Source organism: Amborella trichopoda, chromosome 11 (assembly GCF_054954075.1).
Source record: "Amborella trichopoda isolate Santa Cruz 75 chromosome 11, AtrichopodaSantaCruz75HAP2 v2.0, whole genome shotgun sequence".
NCBI classification, from domain to species: Eukaryota; Viridiplantae; Streptophyta; class Magnoliopsida; order Amborellales; family Amborellaceae; genus Amborella; species Amborella trichopoda.
The window spans coordinates 42,080,781-42,106,233 of NC_142346.1; the positions used below are offsets into that span (position 1 = coordinate 42,080,781).

Sequence of the window (25,453 nt, forward strand, 5' to 3'; positions counted from 1 at the left end):
ACTCTAACCTAGTCTAGTTCACCAAGCTAGATCGACTGATCACTAGCTCGGGCCACCGAGCCAATCCTAGTAATGTTTATATAAATCGTAGTTAGCATACCACAATGTATGCTTGATCCTAATGTTACCATCCATTGGCACCAATGGGCTATTCCTGGAACCGCTACAAGACCGTTCATCTAGGAGTGGGAGTGGTTAAATAATAATAGATTATATAATGTGCAATTACAATAAAATAAAGAGTACATCTACCGTATTTGGGTCAGATCAGGGCAGCCTAGACCTGGACCCAACCCCTACTTTTGGACACGGACCTGACCCATTGGGTTAAAAAATAGGACCCAAACCTGGAACCAAGTCGGATTGACCTGACCCATTACCCTACCCCTAAGTTCATCCCACCATAACACAACAATCAGCTACTCCTGAAAATATAGGCAATCCAGTTCAAAAAATCATAGCAGACAATCCAGTTGAAAAAATTCCAGGACTAATTCAGTCCAGAAACATGGTTTTAGGGCTAAAATAGGATCAACCAAGATTTCATCACACCCATTCAAGATAACTAAAATATTAAACACGCATGCCACACTTAGGTGTAAACTGTGCATAGTGAAAGATGCCAATGTCATGTATATCAGTCTGAATACATGTATATTTAAAAATGGACATGGCCATCCAAGGGGCATGTCTTATGTCTCCCCATTTATTATCCTCCAAAGTTCTTTGATTTATAATAATAGCCCAAGGAAAGAATTTTGTGTCAGGATTCACTTCCTGTTCAAAAAAAAGTTCAGAGGATTCAAAGGCTTTTTCACAATCAAAATCACACCAAAATTGGCTCTGTCGCGAAACCGAACCGTCCATCCATAGCAAGAGTAGACTCACGGAAGCGGGGAGAGAAACTGTACAAGTCAATGAGAACCATCCAAACGGTTCTCAAGTTTTTCCCTGCATAGTACTGAAATTGCAATTTGACTTAAAGGCTGCATAGCACTCAATGGCAACTGGCCTTAAAAGGGGCAATGGCGGGTTCCTCTCCTTCCGACTCCACGATGTTTAAATGCTTTTAAACTTTAATTTTTGTGATCAAAGCTTTTGAATTGGTAGAAGGGCAGCAGGGTTCAGCACAAACCCTGCAATAACCTCTCAGTTAGTATGAGACATCAGCAGGGCCATTTTTAACAGGCATGCTCTCACTACAATGCCCCTGATTAGAATCATGGGTCACCTCTAGAGGAGCAGCAGCCTGATGCGAACCAATGGCCACCTCTAAAGAGAGAGTGGCCTGGTCATAATCGTTGGACACTTTAGGGAGAGCAGCCTGATCCATTACTTGTAAAGAGAGAGAGTCAGAAACTGGAGACTTGGCCTTGGAACTCTCATCCAACTCAAGGCTATATATACTTGATGTCAGCAAGTCTTCATTAGATGAGTTCCGAGATTGTGAGGTGATGGGATAGATGCCGCCTTGAGGAGGCAAAAGCCAGTTTCTCCAGTCAACTCGCCTGCGTACTTTGTCTCCCTGCACATGAAGGCATTGTATCTTAAAGTGAAGGATTCTTGAGAGGAAAAAGGGTAAATTTTAAATATTAAAAAATCAATAACCCATTACAAAAGCAAAACATAAGTTTAATACATTGCGCTTGATCTAGTGGATCCTGCAATGAAGGGGCCAAAAGCAATGTATAAAATACCGACATTTACCATAATAACGGCCAGCGGCTGCTACTTTGACATAGCTACAATGTTCATAATGGTTGAAATTCAAATTTGGATAGAGACAAATAAATATATATGAAATAATGCATAATAAAAGTGATAAAGTCCAAGGGCTGCCACTGTCATAACACTCAAAGATTTGTTCTATTTGAAATTTGGCTCAAAATGTGGTCTCAAAATCATCACCTGCACTTCAACAACTGATGAAGTTTGTAATGCATCGATTATTAGATGCATGTTGTTTGTCAACTTCCTAACCTGTAAGACAAACAGCCAGCTGCTTCAATACCCCAAAAGAGAACCTTTCATGTGTGTGTGTGTGTGTGTGAAAGAGAGAGAGTATTCAAAATCGAAAAAGTCGGATGGGGAGAACTACCAAACCAAATAAAGAAAATCATGGCATATCCAAGAATAAATTAGAATCATACAAAGTTTCAGTGCAGGCATGAATACAGATTTAATGGGACTCCAGAGAGCAGTGGCAACAATGATATGAATATCAAACTTAACACATTTCAATTCTCCATGTCAAGATGAGCACATATTCAAGAGCAATATTTTAAAGGACTAATTGTCTGCAATGATCAATATTCATAAACAACTTCACTCAAAATAAGAAAAGCTCATAATTTTTAAGGTAACATCCAACTCAATGTTATACCAAGAAAGTGCTTGAAAAACAAGAGTGATACTTGATAAAGAATACTCCCATACAATTTGTCCACTAGAATATGATTTGATATCTTGTTAGTGTGCTCGAAAGATCAACTCTGACAATCTCCTATCAACAAATTGAGGAACTCATTCATACTAAATTCAAGGGATGGAACATAGTACAATTTCCCTGATATCAGCTTCTCTCACAAAAAAAATTAATCCACCTTGATGCAATTCATCCCTACATTGAAAAAGATATTAACATATCCACATATGAAGGAGTATCTAAACTACATATAGATAATGCTCTAAACTACAATGAGTACTGTGAAGCTCTAAACTACATTAACAAAGCATATTCCGAATACTGTGAACCTCCGAAAATGCTGCAAATAAGTATCTAAAAGGAATATGCCATCATGAGAAGACTTCCTCACCAAACTACAATGATAATTTGTCGCTTTCCATTAGAGAGCATAAAGCTTTCAACCTGTGATATATCTCTTAATTAAAAGCCCTTTAACATCTTCTGAGTATACTCGATTCTCTATTAATGACATCAACAAGATATCGCCCATCTGACAAGATCAGACCATCCTCAAAAACAGAAAAAGATAGGTTCAGCCATTCTTCGGATTTAGGTAAAAGATCAACTTTTGGGGGATATGGGTAAAGATGCTGTGTTAGATACCTTAAGGGTGTTGGATTCTTTCAGCCTTATACGGTAGGATTTAATGATATATAAGCATGTATGTGTCTATATATATGTATATATATATATAGACAGAGAGAGAGTAGGATTCAATGATATATATGTATGTATGTATGTACACATACAACACACAGATGTATCAAAGAACTGACAGGGAATCAAAAGAATCCAACTGTCAGAAAGGAACTCACAAGTATTTGACCATGGTGCAGGTCGGAGATAAAAATCTATGTTACAGAATTCTTCTGTCCGGGAGTCATACCCTTGTCGCACATACTGAAACACATATTAACACATTCTTTTGGATATTGTTCTCTATTAAACCATTTTAGAGACTATCTTTTATGGCTTTAGTGGTGGATACATGTAAACATTGAAAATATCCAAGGGGCATCCAAATTATCTATATCCAGCCAATGTAGGTAAAATTGATTATCTCTTGCTCATCATGAAATATAAATATTAGTAGAACATTATTAGATTTGGTTCTCTCCATAATGTAGCAGTTTAGCCGACACTTTTCTTCATGCATGAGAAATCCAACACCCTGTACCCTTGTTAGACACTGACACGCTTAACAGTGTCCTTCACATAGGGGATATTAAGGTGTATGAAGTTGAGGTTCAAGATGCATACCCTTCTCTATGTTTATGTTTAGGATTTAAGTAAAGGAATACTCATCTCTCTCTCCTCACCTTTTTGTACAGGAGCCTCTCTATAAGCTGCTATTTTTGGAAATTATAGACTAGTAATCTTTCGTGATGAGCTCTGAGAAACCATATTTTGTTGTGTGTATAGAGCTCCTGACCTGTGGGCAGCCTTTATTTGTTTGAGAAGGAAAAAAAAGAAGAAAACTTATTATTAGAGTAAATAACAGTTAACGTTATGATATACCTAGGATTTTTTTTGGAAAAAGTATCAGACAGATCATGAAAACAAGCTAGACAAGTCAGATTCCAGATGTCCACATATCTAAAGAATCCTCTTCAGGATTCTTCGGAATGCAGAACTCAGCCATGTTTATGTTGTATCTGTACCAGTACCTAGCGAAATCGGACATAAGCATGTAGCCCAGATGAACATTGAATGCAACATAGCTTCTCAGGGATACCATGTGTCGGAAGCATCTAGACCGCCCAGGAGTATGGATGGTCCAGGTCAAAATGCTGGTACTAGAACCTGCCTTTAAGCAGTCGGTGGGTCCGAACAACTTGAATGAAATGTCCAAATGCTTTACACACATACAGAGCAATTGGTGCATGGCACACAAGCCTTTTTCTAGAAGTAAAATGATTGATCTGATTAGAATATTTGCACAATTGGGCCAATGGATGCACATATGATCTATTGACAAGATTAACTTACACACAGGGCCTCTTATGGTGCCTTCCCACAAAAATGGGAACAGAGTTCCGAAAAATTTGTACAGAAAATGGAACTTATCCATGACAGGGAATTTCCATAAAAAGCCATTTTTCTTTGTCATAGAAAGGGTCATGGATAAATCTGCTTTATTCGGAACATTGGCGCACAAGGGCAAACAGGCCCTAGGTATATACAAATAAATTGGCAGTGGAAAATATTAAATACCATTATCTGTGGAAGATACACATGCTGACGATGGAAATACTAATGACCACCATATCAAGTAACAGCTTTCAACTCAAAACATGAGACTACATAGGGAAAGATTGCTAAAGAACAAGTGTCACAGAGAGGCGTTGATCATGAACAAAAGAATGAAGTAACACCATCACGAGAAGCCGAAATTGACCATATGTGCTATATTTCAACAATGGTACAGTTGATTCATTTTTCAAATTAACTTGAATAGTTGATTGCTTGTGCTAAATCCAGAAACTTATTACATAGTTTACATATTCATGTCTATAGTCACATATAATGGCTCTAAACGAGGCAAATATATCCTAGAGATACTGACCAAGAAGCTGACGTCTAACCAGAAGTTACCAAAACCTCACAAGAACCAATCAAAACAAGATGAGGGAGAAATTTTAGATATACATAATTCAACAGATGCCACAGTTTCTTTAAGAAAGGTAGCTTAGGAATACCAGAAAGCCACAAAGAATTTCATTAGAGCTTAAATTTACTTCTAAAAGAATGCAATCTATGTTACCTAGACACAGATATGGAGAAATGTGTCCAACAAGTATTTGACGCCTCAAACACGACAACCTAAAATCAAGACATGGGATACGTCTGGACAACTATATACGTAAAATTATATTTGTATATAAATACATGAAAATTCTAAAGCCATAAGTAATCAATATAGTTGTTGAGATCTAGAGAGGGATCGAGTGCGGGAACAGGAATAGGATGGGGTATTGTGAAAGGCTAGAAGATCCCTCTAGTGGGAGTGTTGTCCAGACAATGCATGTGCTAGACATCGAGATCCCAAAATATTAGGCATCTTGATCCCAACCTTTTGGGGATCTCGATCACAACCTTAGAGAGTGTATATGGTCAAGAACCATGTACGCTCTTTAAAGTAGGGATATCTTTATTCATTGCCAACAAGCAATGCAACTATATCAAAAGTATAATTGCATGGCTAGCTGGCTACAATTAAAGAAAATCAATCAGTTTAGTCGTTATCTTGGTCATTAAGGAGGAGCTCAGGATTTGTAACGGTGGGGATCATCATCATCATCAAAGCCTTTTCCCAACTAAATGGAGTTGGCTACATGAATCCTAGTTTGCCATTCTGGTCTATTAAAGATCATGCTCTCAGTGAGGCCATAAGTCCCCATATCTTTTCTTGCTACTTCCAACCATGTTCTTTTGAGCCTACCCCTTGCTTTTTTTTAGCCTTCCACTTTAACTAACTTGCACCTCCTAACAGGTGTTGTACTTGGTTTGTACGACACACGGCCAGCCCATCTAAGTCTACTTTCCCAGAGCACTAGAGTGAGAGTCCGGAGCGGGATAATCTCCTATGATTTGAAGTTTATAAAAAGCTATCAAATATACTAGCTCAAATTTGAATTTATTACAACTAAAAAGAAGAGAAGCACTCTATATGGAACAATATACATATACAAATTTTCCAAATATACATCCTAAGAAAATGAACAAAATTTGCCCTAAATCACATCAATGGTTGGTTCCTATCTTATTAAAGCAATACTATTAATTTTAAAAATTAATAGTATTATGATACATGGCTTGCTGGAAGAATTACAATCCAACACGAGCTCAAGGGATCAAATCCTATCCTTGACATTTTATTGCATTGTGTCCAATATGTCGAACAAATTTCGTGGTGTTTGACACTGCAAAATGCCAAAATGCCGCCCATGCAGACGTGCAGGGAGGCCCCAGGCATTTGGCCCTTTTCTCTTCTTTGCAGGTACCCGTCGGCCCACCCCTACCTTTGCCCCCTGGCTACCTCCCATCCAAGAAAGTCGGTCTTACCCACTCTCCGTGACCCCTCGCCTCTCCTGGGACAGGACTACCACCTCTCAGTTTTCCCCCTTGCCTCCCCCCCTCGCTGGTCACTTCCATGTGGATCCTGATCCCGTTCTCTCGCTCCCTGACCCACCTCCATTGGCCCCTGAGATGCTCCCCCCCCCCTCCCCGTATCTCTGTCCCTTTTACCTTTGCCGTCATCCTCCATTCTCCCCCTTGCGAGGAACTGCAACCCCCACACCCTTCTTCTCCTGTACTTAGGGGAGATTACGCCACTCCTGAAAGTGAGGCTAGCTCAACCAACAAGCAGGCAGATAGTCAATAAGATAAGATGATAGAGATCTTCAGGGTTATGGGTTTTCCCGTTGACGGACAAGAAGGACCCCTCCGCCACTTCTTATCGTCGGACGCTAACTATCGCATGAAGGTGTGTTCTAAAGGCCGTAGCGAGATTCTTAATCTCTTCTCTTTAGTGAACTACGACAAAAAACAACTTTTGGCTTCTCCCTCGTCCTTTCTCTCAGTCACCCCTTCACGAGACTCCTATACCAGGAGGTCCCCCAGATTGGCTTCCTCATCCTCCCCCTCGAAGTGGATATGAAAATCCTTTCTTGGAACATCCGTGGCCTAGAACAGCTATGCAAACAAAATGCAGTGAGAGATGTGTGCGCTAACACTGCCCCTCTGTCTTAGCCCTAACTGAGACCAAAATACAGGATACCACACTTCAGCTGATCCGTCAAGTCTGGGGTAGGAAACCCTGTTAATGGATCTCTTTGCCAACGACAAGGTCTTCGGGCGGTATCTTGGTGATCTGGAATCCTACGGAACACAATATGATTTCCTCCCACATTGGGGCTTACTCGGTGACGGCTCTACTCTATAGACGGTCAGACGGGATCCGATGGAAATTTTCCACAATCCACAGTCCAAACTCAGCCCAGCTTAGAACTCTTCTTTGGGCTAAACTAGACTTTGTAGCTTAGAACTCTTCTTTGGTCATTCGAGAGGAACTCCAACTCCAACATTGCCCAAGAAATGCTGGACTTCTCGGACTTCATCTCTCATAATGAGCTAGTAGACATCCCGCTTCAAGGGAACAGGTTTACCTGGTCGGCCATGGCTCCCAACCCAAACTATCCAAACTGGATAGGTTTCTTATCTCCCCCTCATGGGATGAGAGATTTTCTGAGTCCCATGCTTTAGCCCTGCCGAAACCTACTTCTGACCATTGCCCTATCCTCCTAGACACCTCAATTGTCCTTAGAGGTCCCAAGCCATTTGGGTTTGAAATGGCCTAACTCAAAGAAGAAGCTCTGGCTTCACTAATTCCGGTATGGTGGAATTCTTGCTCGACCCAAGTCTTAGGCAGAGCTGGCTTTAAGCTGCAAAAAAAAAACTCCAACTTCACAAAGCCTCCTTTAAAACTTGGAGTTCCTCCCTTCCAAGAAATTTCTCACGGACTAAGAATAGCCTGTTGAATGACATCCAGACCTTAGATGTGATGAAGGAATCTAGGCCTCTATCGACCTCTGAGGCTAGCCTTAGATTGAACATGTAGTTGGACTATCCCGCTACCCTGAAAAAAGAAGAGTTGTGCTGGTACCAGAGATCCCGAATTACTTGGCTCAAATCAGGAGACCAGAATACAGGCTTTTTTCACAAGATAGCACATTGTCGCAAATGGATAACTCCATCTCCACGATTAAGGATGGCAACCTGTTCTTGGACTGAATATTGAACTTATCATCCGCAATTACTTCCAAAGTCTTTATTCAGCCTCGTCGTATCCCAGACCGAGAATGGGAAATCTTCCCTTCCGATCTCTCCCATCTCACTAGGTTGAGTGGTTGGAACGCCCCTTTTCTGAGCTGAAATATTTAAAGCGATTGAGGACCTAAGAAAAGACAAGGCCCCCTATCCAGATGGTTTCCCAATCACCCCCTTTAAAACCTTTTGGGGTACCTTTAGGAACGACTTCCTTCTTTTCTTTGAGGAATTCTTCCATCGTGGAAAACTGCACAAAGCCATCAATGCCACCTCCATTGTGCTAGTTCCTAAGATAGAAGGGGCTAAGGAATTAAAGGACTTCTGACCTTTCAGCCTGGTTAACTCCACATATAAAATCTTATCCAAAGTGTTGGCCTCCAGGCTCAAAAAGGTTCTTCCACTTGTCATCTCCCCATCACAGTCAGCCTTCATCAAGGACCGACAGATACTAGACGGGGTGCTGGTGGCCCATGAGTGCATACACACTCGCCACCGCTGGAAAAAACCGGGCTTAATTTTTAAGATAGACTGGGAGAAGGCTTACAACCATGTGGACTGGCCCATCCTCAACCTAGCATTGACGAGGATGGGATTCGGGGAACGTTGGAGGAACTGGATGAGGGGATGCTACTCCAATCCTCTCTTTTCCATCCTTATTAATGGGACACCAAAAGGGTACTTCCCTTCCTCTAGGGGCCTTCGCCACGGCGACCCTCTCTCTCCCTTCTGGCTTCAAGAGGGACTCCTTTCTGGCTTCAAGAGCAGTAGGAATGGCCCGAGTGTATCTCATCTGCAGTATGCAGACGATACGTTAGTCTTCCTGAACGCAACCCTCGAGAAAATCAAAAACCTCAGATTGTTTCTGATCTGTTTCGAGTATGCGAAAGGATTCAAAGTTAACATGGCCAAGTCCAAAATGATAGGAGTAGGCTGCCTATCTAACACCCAAACCAGAAACCTGGTTCCTTCTTGGGAATGTATAGTGGAGGACCTGCCCACATTGTACCTGGGGATACCATTAGGACTAGGGAAGCCAAAGAAAAGCCCAATGGTCTCATGTAATTGACAGAGTAGACCGAAGATTGGTAGGATGGAAAGGCAGATACTTATCCTTTGCAGGGAGAACAACGCTTATCAAAGATAGCCAACTCCCCCGTATACATCATGTCGTTATTCCATATGCCTACCTCGGTTGCTAAATGCCTAGACCAATTGACAAGAAACTTCCTTTGATCAAGTGAAGCGGCGTCAAATGAGATCCACCTAACTGCGTGGGATAAAGTATGTCTCCCGAAACATCAAGGCGGTCTAGGGATCAAAGTGCTTACGAAACACAACATGGCGCTCTTAGGTAAATGATGGTGGAGACTGGCTACTCAGAACTGCCAATTGTGGGCCCAGGTCGTCCGAAGCAAGTATAGTATCCCACCAGACCTTTGGCTGCCTGAGGGTTATCCAATGACTAGGGGCTTGGCGTATGGAAATCGTTACTCTCCTCCCTCGGACCGTTTAACAACTCATCCGGTTCCATGCTAGAGATGGGGATAGAGTGCAATTTTGGTCAGACCTTTGGTTACATCACACCCTGCTAAGAGAACGCTTTCCCTCCCTATTCATTGTGGCAGTTAACAAACCTCCATGGTCTCGAAGGAAAGAGTACCTTCAGGCAATCACAAAGTTTGGAGCCCATCCTTTAGGGGACCACTCACAGAAGAAGAAACCTTAGAGTTTATGTCTCTCTCGGATTCCCTCCACTCCACCTTCCTCGCCTTCTCAGGGTTAGACACCTTGGTCTGGACTCCCTCGCCTACTGGTTCCTTCACGATGGCCTCCTTCTACAAGAAACTACTGCAGCCTTCTTTCCCCCTAAACCCGAACCCGGTGCTCTCCAAAGTTTGGTCATTGATAGCCCCTCCAAAAGTGCAAGCCTTTCACTGGATTACGTGTTTCGAACGCGCACTCACTATAGACATACTCCAAAGTGCAAGCCTTTCACTGGATTTCATTCACTATCAGATTGCACTTCAACTTTGGAGTAGAATTATCCAACTTTTTGGATTTTCTTGGGTTACCCCCCCTTCAATTCCGATGCTGACTTCCTGCTCCTTCAAATCTAATTGACCGAAGTCGAGCAGGATCTGCTAGAAAGCCTCTTTAGCTGCAGCATCGTGGACCATCTAGCAAGAAAGAAATGCGAGAATTTTTCCGTGGATCAAAAGCGAACTCTCAGCTTTGCTCCACAAGGTCACTTCAATGGTAATCTTTTGGGCTTCCAACCACAATCTGTTCACTGGGATTTCAACGGCCAGTTTTCTTCGCAACTGGGTGAACCTTATTCAACTAACCCTCACCGCAACCCAAGAGTATCGTACTGGACGCCCCTCACCCCCCCGGTGGGTAATATTAAGTTTACTTTTGATGGATGCTCCTTGGGAAATCTAGGCCTAGCAGGCGTGAGAGGAGTCTTTCGTGACCATAACAATGAAGTCATCTCATCCTTCTCAGAACACCTGGGTCACAAAGACTCACAGTTCGCAGAGGCCATGGCCTTTTTTATGGTTCCCAAGAAATTTAACCCTTCCTAAGGCCCACGGCTGCACATAGAGGGAGATGCCAAAAACATTATATCATGGGCTGCTAGAAAGGCCCCTCCTCCTTGGTACCTAGCACACATTTTTGACAAAATTCAGCATACTTGCAAGGGTATAAACGTCTCATGGACGCATATTTGGAGGACGTCCAACAACTTCGCAGATCGTCTCGCCAAGGAAGCCGCTAGGAACCAGCCTTATACACATGTCTAGATGCACACAACAGGGAGTTCTATATCATTAGCACGGCAGGGAGGCCTCCTCTTTCTAGATTGTAGTCTTCTATCTTGTAACGGGTAGATTATATAAGCCCATATCTTTTGCCTCACTGGTGATGTTAGAGCCAGTCTTCTAGAACCGATCACTCCATAGCGACCAATTTTTGGGTGAGAGACCAAGTATGTGGGTTACCTCGACCCTTACTTTTGTAAAACTCTTATTATTATAATATTTATAGTTTAACATTCTCAAAAAAAATGAATGTGGTATGAATCTCCAAGCATGGTGAAAATTGCCCACAATGAGACCTATTATTTTAATTACAGGGAGGTCACAACTATTCCCACTCATTAGATGACAAATTAGATGGCTTGAGATGAGTCACGAAGTCTGTGAAATTTATTTTTGGAACTTTGTCTCTATTCAAAGACACTCTAAAAACCACCCATTTTGAAATTTTAGGGACAAGAGTGATTGTGAGCTCCTTGCACAAAAGGTAAATGGTCTCTTTGTATACTTTTCCTATAAAAAGGGCAAAAAATATGAAATTTGCCAAATTATCTAAAAACTTAATTCTAATTTTGTCATCTGGATCCAAATTCAAGATCTAGGTTCGTTTTTTCTAGATCTTCCGAATAGACGTGTTATATCTGACAAAAAACACCTCAATTTCTTGCATTTCAACCATAAAAAAAATTGGGGATTTTATGCTTAATTTTTTAAAAATCCGATTTCTTCGACTCTGGTTGCCGATCTTTGATGCAATCCAATGCACATGAACATATTTTCATTCTTCATCCATTAAAAAGTTTGTTCATCCACATAATAAAAAAAATGCATTTTAATGTTTTTGTTTTTTGGATTTTTTTAGTAAAACCAAAACTTTCGACGCCTTGGATCTCATAAGGCATAATATTTCTATTTTTAATGTTAATTTGGCATCACTATATAAAACTTTCGATTAATTACTATTTTTTGGTTTTTTGGGGATTTTTCTAGAGCCCATGGTGGATCGGGCTAATTCAAACGAGTCCGAGGACCAAGTCTGTGGCCCTAGCCGAATTCCAAAACATTGTGTGGAACAATTCAACCCCTAAGAAATATCATAGAGCTAAAGTTAATGGAGTTGGTAAAAACAATAGATGCCTCACTCCTTTCAGAGAGGCACAAAAGAATGTTGAACAGGAGTAATCTTGTCGCCCTTGGCACTTTAGGTATAAAAGATGTTATTTAAGTTAAAAAAAAAAAAAAAAAACTAGCCAGCGATTGCTTTTCAGATCTCAACCAAGCTTTCACCAGATTGAAGTGATTGCTACATGTCATCAAATCATTTAAAAAGATTTTTCTGATCAGACTAAGACTCAGGTATCTTCTCAAACGTGAAGGATCTATCATCAAATTTCTATATACGAATAGCATATATATACAAAAACTTCACAGCACCCCAACCGTCACATACCAATAAGGGATGACAGGGGTGACTGGGAGAGGGACTTGGATAGGGATTGGAAAGCTCCCTATGGTCAGGATCATTGTCCATTCACTCGAATTTCAGGAATCTCGATTCCAACATGCTGGGGAGTTGGATCCCAACTTTTTGGGATTGCATGATGATCTCTAAAGATCAAAGGCTCATAGTAAAAGCATCATTTTTCTCGTTAAATAACACAAATACATGATTTTGCAAAATAACTACTTCTCATTTCAATGGATATGCATTTAAGACTTTTCCCCATAACATGACTGTGATTTATATTTATGGATCCCTAAGGGATTGGAATCGTACTCCCCCCAAATGGGAGCAAGATCCACACTTGGTCCAGCTCCAATAGTATGAGATTGTCGAGATCACCGCCAAGTTGGTAGATCTCATAAACTAAGGTTCATTGCAATGAACCCTATTGAAAAAAGTTCATGTACTAAAAGAAGCCAACTTAGTGACACGTTAACATAATGAAATATCATCAGCCTATGAAATACATGACACCATAGGTTCTTCCTGTTGATGCATCCCGCTTTGATGTTTTCTTATCCATAAGTGAAATCTTTGGACAATAAAATTCGTAGGGTAAGGACCACATCAAAATTAAGAAGCGAAAGATTTCAATGGATGAAAATCTGTCATTAAGGTAAATTTCAATATAATTCCCACCACCACATTTGGAATTGCCACACATTAGAACCTATATTTCAAGACACTTGAGGATAGATTATATAAATGGTAGTGGAAGAAGCCAGGATAAGGAGAACAGTTTTGGCACAATGGGGTTGGTAGAAGATGTTTTATGATGGCAACAAACAGGTGAATGGACCAAACCACGCCTTATTTTATTCTATTTTTTATCATTTACCAAGTATATTTGTCTTACAACCTCTAAGATCCATCATCCATGGTAAGTTGACATATGATATGAGCTTTGCTAAAGAGAAAGTTCTTTTCCCCTGTTAAGTAGCCTTCCATAGAATTCACAGATGTGAGGCCAACAAATGTCCTTCAACTCATTATAAATAATGAAGCTAACCATGTGGCTACAAGAAAACTACCCATGTTCACATCATATAGATTTCAATGTGGAGACAATGAATAAACAAACAATGTGCAAAGGAACATGACAAAACTTACTTATAAACAACCTTCACATTCTCAATTTATAAAGGGAAGAGTTTATATAGAGCCAAGGCTCTAAACAATCAAATTAGAGCCTACCTCAAAAATCACACTAGAAGACGGTGTTTTGATGTCCAAATATCCTCAAATTGATCATCTTGACATCAAGATGCATGGACATGAGACAAAAATGGATTTCAAGTTTTGAAAATAGTGTATTTTGTAATGCATTTTTGGATCGTCAATTTCAAGATTTTCAAGTTTTCATAGATCTGTCGATCTACACTATTTTTAAAACTTTAAAATTTATAAGTAAAGATGAATATATATTTTAAGGCTCTCACAAAGATTTCCAGTATTGAATCTACATTTCTTGAATCTATTTGAAGGTAGGCTCTAATTTGATTGTTTAGAGCCTAGGCTCAAACCGCACCCATTTATAAAGACATATATTGGGAGAGAACATATCCAACTGACATAGCTTTCTTGCAACAAACTTCTTCACAATGCGAACCTTTCTAAAGCAAACTCGTTCTCTGATACAAAGTCAAGTTCTTTAGCTCTTAGATCCCTTTTCCTTTCCCCTGAGCTCTTGACATCTCTCTGTTTCAAGAAACGGAAACCATCACCTTTTACATTGTCCACCAAAACAAATATAGTGTTTCTATCTCACCTTGCTAAATCTCTTTCAAGTTTCAATTGATACCCATACCAGTTTGTCCACGAGGCTAGATAGACTACTGATAGACAAATAATACTCATATTATAATATGTTGGGTCTATTCAGAGCAGAAGCTTTGCTTCTCCTTTCAGTAGATGACCACAAGATGGAGTGGATCGGCCTTTCACTAGCTCTCACTAATAGAAAGAACCTACCAGACCCCATTGGAAGTTTTTTTTTTTAAGGAATAGACCCTATTGAAAGGTTAACTAAGAGAGATGAGTCCTCATTTTTAATGGAAATGAAACCACAGCCTAGAGTTGCCAGCAAAGAAAGGGAAAAAAAAAAAAAAACCTTTGCGACGACAAGAAGGGGAGAACTTCATTTTATTAAGGCCCAAAAGAGCTATGTCCCTCCAAATGGATACATAGAATGAAATGAAACTATCATCATCACGTTAAAATGACACCAAGTACCAACCTCCTCCTGACAGAGATTCCCCCTTGGATGGGGCATATGATCCTTAGCTACCATCACTGACATAAACTTGAATGAGAACAGACTTACAATGAGTATACCCCTTAGAGGGGTAGAGGTAGACGTAGATTTATTGTGGGTGAAGGGGTGCGAGAGCATTAATTAGTAAAGGAAACATGCCCCGGGGACATTTTCTTTCTTATTAATGCTGACGAGACTTGCAAATTCAACCTTGGTGGCTGCCACGAAGCCAAGAAAGAAATTCATGAGAGACAAATGATGTTGCGCCCTGATTGAACTCAATCTAAGTCAGGAAAAGAGCGATGTAACAAACGATCCTCTGAAGTCTAACGTCTAAACCTCGTGGTAGGCCCATTAAAAAAGGCCTCCCCACGTATGAAATGAGAACCCAAGCCTATTTGTGCTCACCACGAGGTTTGCGAGTACCTTCGTTGAGAGCAACATGCCTCCCCTTAAACAAAAAATTATGGGGAACTGCAGGATCACCAACCTCAAGAGAAACAAATGTCAATCTAAAACCCGGCTTATTCAATGTCAGTAACGGGAGGCTTACATTTATAGATTGTTATGTTAGCCCCTGCCCCCAAAGACGTTGCGAGTAATAACCAAAAATTTGTATTATTTTTTTGACAAAGAAAATGTAGTGAATACGACACTATTATTGGATCGAAGAGGCTTCCTCATCCTCATTATCTGCACAAGGATGTGAGCCTCTATGATGACTGCCTCTAATCTCACTGCCACACCTTCGACACTTAATCTCGTCCTCGCACAAACACAACCCTTCCATACATGAGTTTACAACAGCCCTTCTACAACTCTAACACCAGAGTCACCTGAGCATGCCCTTGGAGTTGAGGTGGATTTTACAGATTCCTCTTGTCATATCGTTCTCCTCTCCTTTACAGTTTATTATTCCTGCTCCGAGAAGCAGGCTGCACTATCCAGTAGAAAAGCTCCTTTCTCATGAGACTGTTTTAAAAAGCTTGAAAATTGGCCAAAAACAAGGCAATGGGTGAAGCAGGAATAGCGTTACATGGACAAACACCTGCGAACTAAGATCAAGTTGGATGGTAAGTCTACCAAATGAAACACAAGGAATCTATGACTATTGAAAGGAACAAGGCACACCTAGTGGCGAACGCACAACCAAGAATGTGGCCTGGACTATGAAGAAATATGTTCAGTCCAGTTGTAAGTGGTAGCACTAGTTGACCAGCAAGAACCCTTGCGAGTAGGATATGGCTGACCTGTCACCCTCATCCTTGACTTCAAACCAAGTGCAACACAGAGGAACTCCATTACTCCCCACTTCACCTAAGTATCGTGTTTCTTGTTTTCACCCAAATACATGTCCTCTTTAAAATGTTAGATCAGAAAAGGACAATCAACTACAACACTTTGTGTGTTATTGGTTTAAACCATAAATATCTGCAGTTTAAACCAACAACTAGAGTTTCAACCAATAAGCCAAAGTTATGTACTAATAAAAATGCCTATTTATCTAAAATGTTGTTGCATTTATTGATCAGCTCTGAAACCTTAGTTGTGTACTCAATTCACTGCATTGAGCCCTTCATACAAGATAATCAAAGCAAATAAAAACCATCACTTCTGACTTTATTGGGAGATCCAGGGAGATTTCCGACATAAATGGCTACACATGACATACCACTTTGATCTAGAGTAAGAGATATTTACTTTCATGTCATTTCATGTATAATGTAATGATTGTTCAATGATTTGTCTTTTGTGATGATTGTTCAATGTTTGCATTGAAACTAAATGGAGGACCAGCCTTGGAAGAAAGGCTCCAAATACACATATTTTTTTTTAAAGGAGAAAAAATATGTATCTTAAACACACACACAAATTAATCATACAAAATATAACTAAAATGATGCTCGTTGTGTCTACATTTCTTACACAACAAGCACTTAAGGCGAAAGTAGTAATACAACTCATATTATATCTCTTTCAACTTTTAACAGCATATTTAATATATGGAAAAGTATACAATGAGACCATTTACCTTTGGTATAGGGTGGTCACAACTAATCTTAACAATTGGATGTGAAATTGGTGGCCGCATTTATTCCATTGACCAGGCTCAAAATTCAAAAGGAATTTTCTCGAACTTTGTGACACACCCAAGCTACTAGATTTCACATCAGATTTAAGTAATTGTGACCCCCTTGTACCATAACAATGTTAACTGTAACTTCTACATAACTTCATGCTCTCTAAACAATAGAAAGGGACTAAAGTTTTTTTCCCTGATTAATAATCCATTAAATACCAGAAGAAACAATAGCGCAAACACATAGAGATACAAACATAGTATCACAACCAAGGTATGAAGTAAGCGTACGAAAAGTAGGGAAATTATTCTCAAGCAACAAAATTCCTTTACATACACACTCTCAGGCAAGGGACTCAACTCCATATTGCTCTTGAAGGACGTCAAGATCCCCACTATATGAAAAACAATTATGACATCTTTCATAATGTTTGTGATTGGCCACAAATACATCAACTTTGTTATTTAGATTTGATTTTGGACGTCATTCATGGTCCCAAGGGCTGTGAGAACACTTTCAGACAAAGCAAAAAGTGTTTCCATACAGCTTCAGTCAAACCACAAATTCCTAATGGCCCCAAAGAAACCTTCCTAACTTCCCAAGGAATTCCTCAAAATAATCCCCATGGTACTGGGTTCCCAATAATCTACCGTAAAATCAAACTCCATGGAGTGTGTAGATTGCCTGCTCCTTCAGTCTCCCTTCTCATATAACAGTGACATCTTTGTTTGAAAGTGAAGTACAGGCTAAGAAAGGAGAAACAAAGATGATGAGGGGTCATCTAACAAATACAAAGAGGAAAATTCAATGGTGAAAAAACTAGAAGTCGCCTTCACCAAATGAAAAGCTGCCACAAACCAAATCATGTCAATCCCACAGAATTCCTAATGACAGTCCAAGATCAAGCATCCGAAATCCTCCTCAGATCACCCCACTGTTATTGTGCACTCAATAAATTCCATTATGTCATTTAACTGCACATCATGCAGAGTACAATACAGTCTCTAGAATACAAATAATGATGACCAACAGCCTAGAAAGGGCAAATTAAATCTGACAGAACCTAGGAACGCCCCCCCATATGGGAAAACAAAAAAAAACTCTTGTCATCTTCGAAAATGAATAATGCAATAAATCAAGGCCCATGGAATGTTTCCATCTTAATGAGACAAACATATGAGAATTGGAAATCATGGTGTTGGTGCTAAAGTTGACTGCTCATAAGACCCTAACTGATAATCACCAGAAATTCATTAACTGTTTAGGACATGCCAAGAATCCCAAAGTAAATAGCTTTTTGATCCAATCACCTTTAACATTCATGCGACAACACATTGAGACATGTAGAATATACCAGTTTTTGAGGGATTTAGTAAGAATTGGATAAAAATTGAACAAACCTCTAAATATTCAGATGCAGAGAAAAGTGGTAGGTGGCATTCATAAGTAAACTTTCTAAGTAATAAATAGTTATTTACTGTTGAAATATTCCAGTCCAGGGATGGCCTTTCTATTATTGTCTTCTGTTCATGAGTTTGAAGCTAAAGAACTCATTTGAGTCGGCCCACAAAATCTTGGTAACCTTGGCACAATACTTCACTCGCCAATATCTATAGGCACTTGGAGATCTTGTAATTTCCTTCTTTCCTTACACCCTATAAGATCACCAAAGAGTACATCTCCTAGAAAATACAATGTCCTTAGATTTAATTATGTACATGACCATCGACCAGATGTACCCTCCAATTCAAGAATGACTTAAAAACCATCAAACAGATTCCCGAAGAAATCCCAAATATTCCAAGCATAGGTACAGAGTATGGAAAGAGCTGGCCTACAACTTAGTTATTTGGACCTTGGATTTGATTGGTGTTCCCTGTCAAATAGTATTATTCCTATGTTGATCCCTAGACAACTCCACATGAAGCATCATCTATTAGAGCATTTTCGGTAACTCAAATCCAAAGTTTGCTTCACCTCCCAGCACATGAAGATGAGATTTGAGACCAGCCATTGGCATCTTTAGAGTTTGTTTGTAGGATGGGCAACCATTCAAATAAAAGGCTGTGAACAAAAGGGTATGGAACAAGGCCTGCATATTCCAAGCGAGTTGCCCAAGGGCCTTCTAACATCTTACTTAAATGTATGGTTTTTTCAGAAAGCACTTGACCAAAAAATGATCCACACTACCCTATCTCCACATGCTCTCATTAGAAACTCTCCTAGGCATATAATCTTAACCTCACCACCTTTATTTCATCGGTCAACTCAAGTTGCTAGTAAAGGAGTGCGAAGAGTATCATTGCGATACCTTTGGTTCTTTTGAAAATAATATTTTTACCCTGGACCTCCCTGGAATTGAAGACATATGGCCGGAGGTAACTTTGTCCTTTGCAAAATAAATCTCATAGTTTACGTGCATGAAATCCGAAACACATTTTGTTATGACATTGATCGCCAAAGCCCATCCTCTCTATGGTAGTTCAAAAAACCTGAACTGCTACAATCTTAAGCTTTTTTCATGCCTACCTTAACCACCATGGCTAGCCATCCTTATGCCTTGAATCCATGTTTCATGGCATCAAAGCCACATCCAAAATTAGCCTCTCGGATGAAGGCACCATTTGTAAGGAAATAGTAAAAAAGATATCTAATTTGAAGTCCACAAGGAATTTGAGGATCGTAGGAGCTGCCCAACTAAGCTAGTACATTTGAAATCCTTAAAAGCCTTTACGCCAATGATCTCAAAATTAAGAAAAACAGAATGGTTAAACCACCAATTATCATAAAATTTATTAAAAATATATCTCCCTTCAAATAATGGACATGTTCTCAGCTGCACAACTGAACCAGACCACCTTGTTGAAGACAGGCACTTATAATAAGGATCTTCAACTACTTCAAGTCATGTAAAGCACTCGGAAGAAGCCCAGAATAGTTTTGCTAACATCTGATTCTAACGAAAATAATGACTGATTAGCCTAGCACACCATAGAGAAACACCCTGCCTCCTTGCACTGGAAACTTGAGAAGAATGTTTCACATCTTTAAGCCATCTAACTTGTAACTTCTGATACTGATCTCTTAAGTATATAAAACAGAGAAACGGAGAATGTCCTCATGCTCCTCCTTGAGACAAACAACAAGGAGAATGTCTTCTTTCTTCACATTTAGGTAGATTTCTTTGAGGAACCTATCAGCCTATCCTTCCTCTCCACTGGTTCATAAATATAGGACAGTTCCATTTCATAATTAGTGCACAATCCCTTAGAATTACATGGCCATTCCAAATCTTGCCCAACCGTCATCTTGAGATTCATTCAGCAATCTGTCAATAGGATACATTGATACTCCAGCCACACACTTTAAACAAAATTAGAAGAAGAGTCACCATATTAAGGTAAGCAGTCAAGAACAGAGGCTAGTCTGATACAGGCCTAGGTAAAACACTTTACTACACACCCAGATAGTTCCTCTCCCACTCAAAAGTCAGTGATCTCATTGGGCAGGCCCCTTACATAGAAGCCAACAACCATTGTGGATCAAAAAAACAACAGGCACAAGACACAAAAGACTTACAGTAATGAAAGCACACTTGGCCTTGGCCTAACATCAACTAAATAATCCATAATAGCCGCTATTGAATGGGATAGGGCACATCCATAAGGATGGATCCAACAATTTTGCCACCTCTGCATCTGGGATACCCTCAGGGTCATCTTGTCAATTGCCTCCTTAAGAGTACTTTTACCTCCTCCAAACCTCAAACCATGGACCCAACCCAGTTTCATCCCCTAACTCTGAGGAAGGACCTAATCACTTATGTGAGGGCCAGCAACTGTGGCATCCGATAGCTCACCTACCATTGGATGTTGAACCTCTCAATTCTGATTAGACAGCCCTGAAGTATGAAACAAGTAATAATCACATTAATGGAAGCTAGGAAGCGTTGGAACACCAATGTCAAGATGAAAAATCAACTCTTCTGGACACCCGGCCTCACAAGAGAAGAAAGATCAATCTCCAATACATCAGTGCATATGTCTATGACAGCCTCAAAAGCGGGCTAGAGATCACCTATGAAGCGATAAGGCCCAACCAGACCCTAATGCTGAATCGATATTTATCCACCTCCTCCACATAAGGAAGGAGGAACTTAACGTTCTAGACCATGATAATGTACTCTTCCCTAAACAGTGCTCAACAAGAGAGCTGCTACATCCTGATAAGAGAATACATGAACCATATAATCAGGAAAGGAAACAAAGACCCAAAATACAAGTCTTAGTCTTTATATCTTCCATATTAAGGGCAAGAGAGAGCTTTTTACTCTCCCATATTTCATTACTTTGCATTTTTTCCAAAGAAATGTCCTTTAAATTGTTTGGCACAACTTGTCCCCCTCCTCCTTGATCTCCATCAACTAATCACTCAGTACATTTAAAATTGGTTAACAATAAAAACATAAGCATATGACAGGTTATGGAACTAAAAAAGAAAACATCACAAAGAGGTAGCTAAAAATAAATTACCAACTTTAGAAATGGAAAACTAGTACGAAAACACAACAAAATAGTAATTTTGCTATGTTTATATATATGACATACTTTGACAAAGATAATAGCATACTAATTGGAAGCAAAAGAACATTATACATTACACACCCGATTGAAGGTCATAATCAAAGAAAGGGGAACCCAGCCTTCTTCATCCATGTTTCCTCTCAAAAACACGTCTTTACATAAGTTTTCAGAGCTGCAGTTGAAAAGCCTCATGAGCAATGATGAAACAAAGGCATGAACAGAAAAGTTAGAGTGAACACGCTGAATCCAATTTTATCAAGGAATACGATCTACATGCCTGAAATAATGATCAATCTGAGCAATCAACTGACTCCGCAGATAAGCATCTTGGGCGGGATTGTATATCGTTGGAGGAACAGAAGGGTAAACAAACGATGTACCTCTCATGGGATCCACAGGTGGTGGAACAGCAAAGAACACTTGATTATGCATATCTGCAACAATGCGATATGATAGAAGTATTCACACAAAGAATATGCACAGCACAAAACAATACAAAATTTGAAAAGGCAAATAGACAAGAAAATAGTTGACAAAAAATAGAGGTCAAGGGAATAGCCTAAAAATTCATCATGTGGCATATACAACTTACCACCAGCAAAACCAATAGGACCTCCAAAAAGTGCACGCAAATTGAAGAAAAAAAAGGCATTTACAACTCACCACCAGCAAAACTAATATGACCTCCAAAATGTGCAGGCAAATTGAGATACGGTGGGGGAGGAGGCTGTGGAGGTTGTGGCCTCGAGAAGTTTCTCGGACCAAAGTTCTGAGTGGTTTGAAAGTCTCGGCCGTTAAAATTTCGCTGAGAATTCCATTGGTGGTTAAAGCGTCCATGATCACGAGAATTACGCCTGTTCATGTAATTGTTGCCGTGGAAACCTTGACCTCTTACTTGAGAACCATTCCCTCTCATATAATGTTGACGAGTATAATTATGTCCTTGCGGCGGAGGTACAAAACCCCTTGACCCAGCTTCATTGGGAACCCCTGTCGAAATTGGGTGCTCTGCATTGTGTTTGGGAGAAGCCACTGGTTTATCAGAAACCACAATAGGCTGTGTTGTTATCGCTGGTATAACAACCCCATTAGGAGGGCCCCCACGTTTGACTGTGGACTTCACCTTGTTTTGAGAAACATGATTTGGTGGATTGTTTGGTCTGACACTGCTGCCTGAATTATGAGTTGGGGTTGCAAGTAAATGGCCCTAAATTTTCACCATGCAAAAAATAAAAGAAAAATTATAAGAAGGCAGCCAAGATACAATATAGAAACACAAAGATGGGGCTTAATCGAACAATTTTTAAATGAAAACCAGCAAACATTAAGAGTTTGGCTTGCAGTGCATTGCCAAAAGTTAACAAGAAATATTCCCAACTTTAAACAGGGACGGGATTTAATACAACAACTTTTGAGTTGAAAATCAGTGAGGAGTGTATGTCTCACAATAAGTCCCAGAAAAAGCCCATCAGAAATACACAATGTAAGTGCCAGTAAAAGCCCATCAGAGATAAGAATGGAAGACATCCTATCGAGGAAAGTTTGCAATTTTAACAATAATAAACAGGAAGGTTTCCTATTTTAAATGAAGATGGGCTTTATGGAACGATTTTTACACATAAAATCAGCAAGCAACAAGAAAACCATCACTAAATAAAAAGCATTCACAAAAACATTCTAACTTCTGAAAGATGAGTGGGGTTAGGATGCAATAGAAGAAGATCCAATTCTAATCGTGTGTTTGCCTAAACATTGAAGAGAAAATAACGATGAAACATAACCTAAACACATCAAAAAAATGATCAGACAAACCCAACTAGAAAAAAAAAAAAACAAATACCATTGAGCACCCATTATAAGATCAATTTAGCCAAAAGAAAAATGATCAGACAAACCCAGCTAGTAAAAAAAAACCAAATATCATTGAGCACAAATTGTAAGATCAATTTAGCCAAAAGAAAAACCCAACAAAAGAACATGCCAACAAAAATGAAAAACAACAGAGATGAAACTAACGAAAACAAAAAGGGGGCCAATTTGAAAGGTTCATAAAAAAAAGATATCAATCCTAAGATCAGGTCTGTCGAGAAAAATACCTTTTGTGGGGGATCTCCCTCTTTAAGGGGCTTAGGAAGAGGATCAGAAGAAGGTTTCGCAGCTTTAGCAGCATCTGATAGAGCAGGCCAGGAAACGGCACCCATTACAGGACCAACCTCTCCTTCATTGGATTGCGGCTTATTCCATGCAGGTTTCTTCGACGCCTCGGATGACTCCGAGGCCACATTAGGGCTCGAAGGCTCTCCCTTCACCGGAGAAGAGTTATCCGCCACAGGCCTCAACTCATCCACAACTTCGCTCTCATGATCACCGGAATTCGGGACCGTTCCTCTAACTACATGAGACCATGCGTTTGCAAGGCCTCTCCCTCTCCTGAAGTGCTGATCCCCCATCCCTGTCGGCTCAGCAGAAGCCGACCCCATTGTCGCCGCCATAGAGATTCCCACGACACAGGAGAGAAGCACAGATATACAGATAGATAAAAAATAATATATAAAGGATACCCTAGAGAGAAGCCATGGCAGCCGACATTGAGAGAGAGCACTGCAAGGACAAAGAAGCCAACTAGAGAGAGAATGTGAGGGTTTTAACCTAATATGGAGAGGAAATTATGGCTAATAGATATAGAGAGAGAATGTAACCGGGATCGATACAGAGATAGAGAGAAGAGAATCGTAACCTAAGAAGAGAGAAGGGGGTTTAAATCAGGTGGCAGCATTAAATGGTTTCTCTCTCCTCTTCCTCTCGCTCTCCTCTTACTCCAACCTCCTCCTCCTCACCCCTCCCTCCACCTCGTGCAATGCACCTTCTCAATTCCCTTTCATTCCCTATAGGGAGAAGAATAGGGCTTCAAACCCTACACTCTTTTTTTTTTATTTCTCCTTAATTCATCCACCATTGCTTTTAAATGGAATCTAATGGTTTCTATTACAAGGTGTATATTTCTATTTTAGACTTACATATGCATATCCTTTTAAATTTTGAATATATATAACTATTTTGGCTATGCACAACTTACCTTATTTAAGTACTTAAGGGTTTTTCTTTTTCTAGAAATAGTTATTGAAATACACAGATAAATTATTTAATAGTTTACCTGTATTATTAGTTTAATTTCAAAATTCACATCCAAATACACATACAATAGTTGAAATAGAATAAATTGGCAAATTGTTAAAAGAATTAGATATGTTTTCATAAATTTTTATAATGTTATTTAAATTACCACAGCAAATGTCCAACCGGATATAGTTGGAAGTAGCAAAAAAAGATACAGCGGCTCATTGCCTAACTGAGGGTACGGTCATCAATAGAGTAGAATGGTGGATCAGGATTCGTGTAGCGGATCCAGACAAAGACTTTGATGATGATGTAGGCTTTTGTTGGTTCTCTTTCATTACATATAGAGTAAAAATAGTTTTTCTAGGAGTTGTTGACGAGTGAATTAATACGTTGATGCATGCATATTACTGTGAGCTAGTTTGTTTATTAGCTCGCATCCCAAGAAAGTTCCAAACAAAATTATATAGGCAAATTTGTTTGACATTATATTTTGGGCAAGCACTCTCTTAAACTAGATTTATAAGCTAAATAAGTCTTTTTAGGATCGCACCCCATTTAAATTGAAAATAGCCTGGGGCCTTGGTGGTAGTATTGCCGAGCTCCATGATGAGGTTTTTGTCTCCATTCAAACCAAAAGGTAAGGGCCCAAATCTCCCTGACTTACTAATTTTGAAAATGGCATGGAGCCTTGGTGGTAGTAGTGCCATGTACCATTTCTTTTTTGATCGAAATTGCATTGTTGTATCAAAGGAACGATAGCTATACTGATTCGGTATACTCTAAATACACCTTCGGT

The 25,453-nt window shown here is 39.8% G+C and overlaps 1 protein-coding gene across 6 annotated transcripts; it reads right to left on the bottom strand.

Moving 5' to 3' along the window:
• Positions 1-610: 610 nt before the first annotated feature.
• Positions 611-24,396, bottom strand: LOC18431854 (la-related protein 1B). Of its 6 annotated transcripts, none has more exons than XM_088852395.1 (7): positions 23,634-24,396; positions 22,130-22,744; positions 21,815-21,971; positions 21,619-21,709; positions 1,909-1,980; positions 1,232-1,525; positions 611-1,136 (listed from the first exon to the last, which is right to left on the bottom strand). In XM_088852395.1, the coding sequence occupies exons 3-7, from the start codon at positions 21,967-21,969 to the stop codon at positions 1,125-1,127; spliced, it is 624 nt and encodes a 207-aa protein (XP_088708521.1). In that variant the 5' UTR covers positions 21,970-21,971; positions 22,130-22,744; positions 23,634-24,396; the 3' UTR covers positions 611-1,124. The 6 variants fall into 5 exon arrangements, 5 of the variants coding, with proteins under 5 accessions (XP_011622451.1, XP_020521406.1, XP_011622450.1 ...); XM_011624149.3 differs by having other exon boundaries at positions 1,408-1,525; positions 22,201-22,744; XM_020665747.2 differs by having other exon boundaries at positions 1,337-1,525; positions 22,201-22,744.
• Positions 24,397-25,453: the final 1,057 nt, after the last annotated feature.

Coding starts and splice junctions, on each gene's coding strand:
- LOC18431854 (XM_006841965.4), bottom strand. CDS start 24,029: ATGGCGGCGACAATGGGGTCGGCTTCTGCTGAGCCGACAGGGATGGGG. Junction 21,710..21,814: donor CAGATTGATCATTATTTCAG/GCATGTAGATCG, acceptor TTTCAACTGCAG/CTCTGAAAACTTATGTAAAG. Junction 1,981..21,618: donor TGATTATGACCTTCAATCGG/GTGTGTAATGTA, acceptor TTTGTCTTACAG/GTTAGGAAGTTGACAAACAA.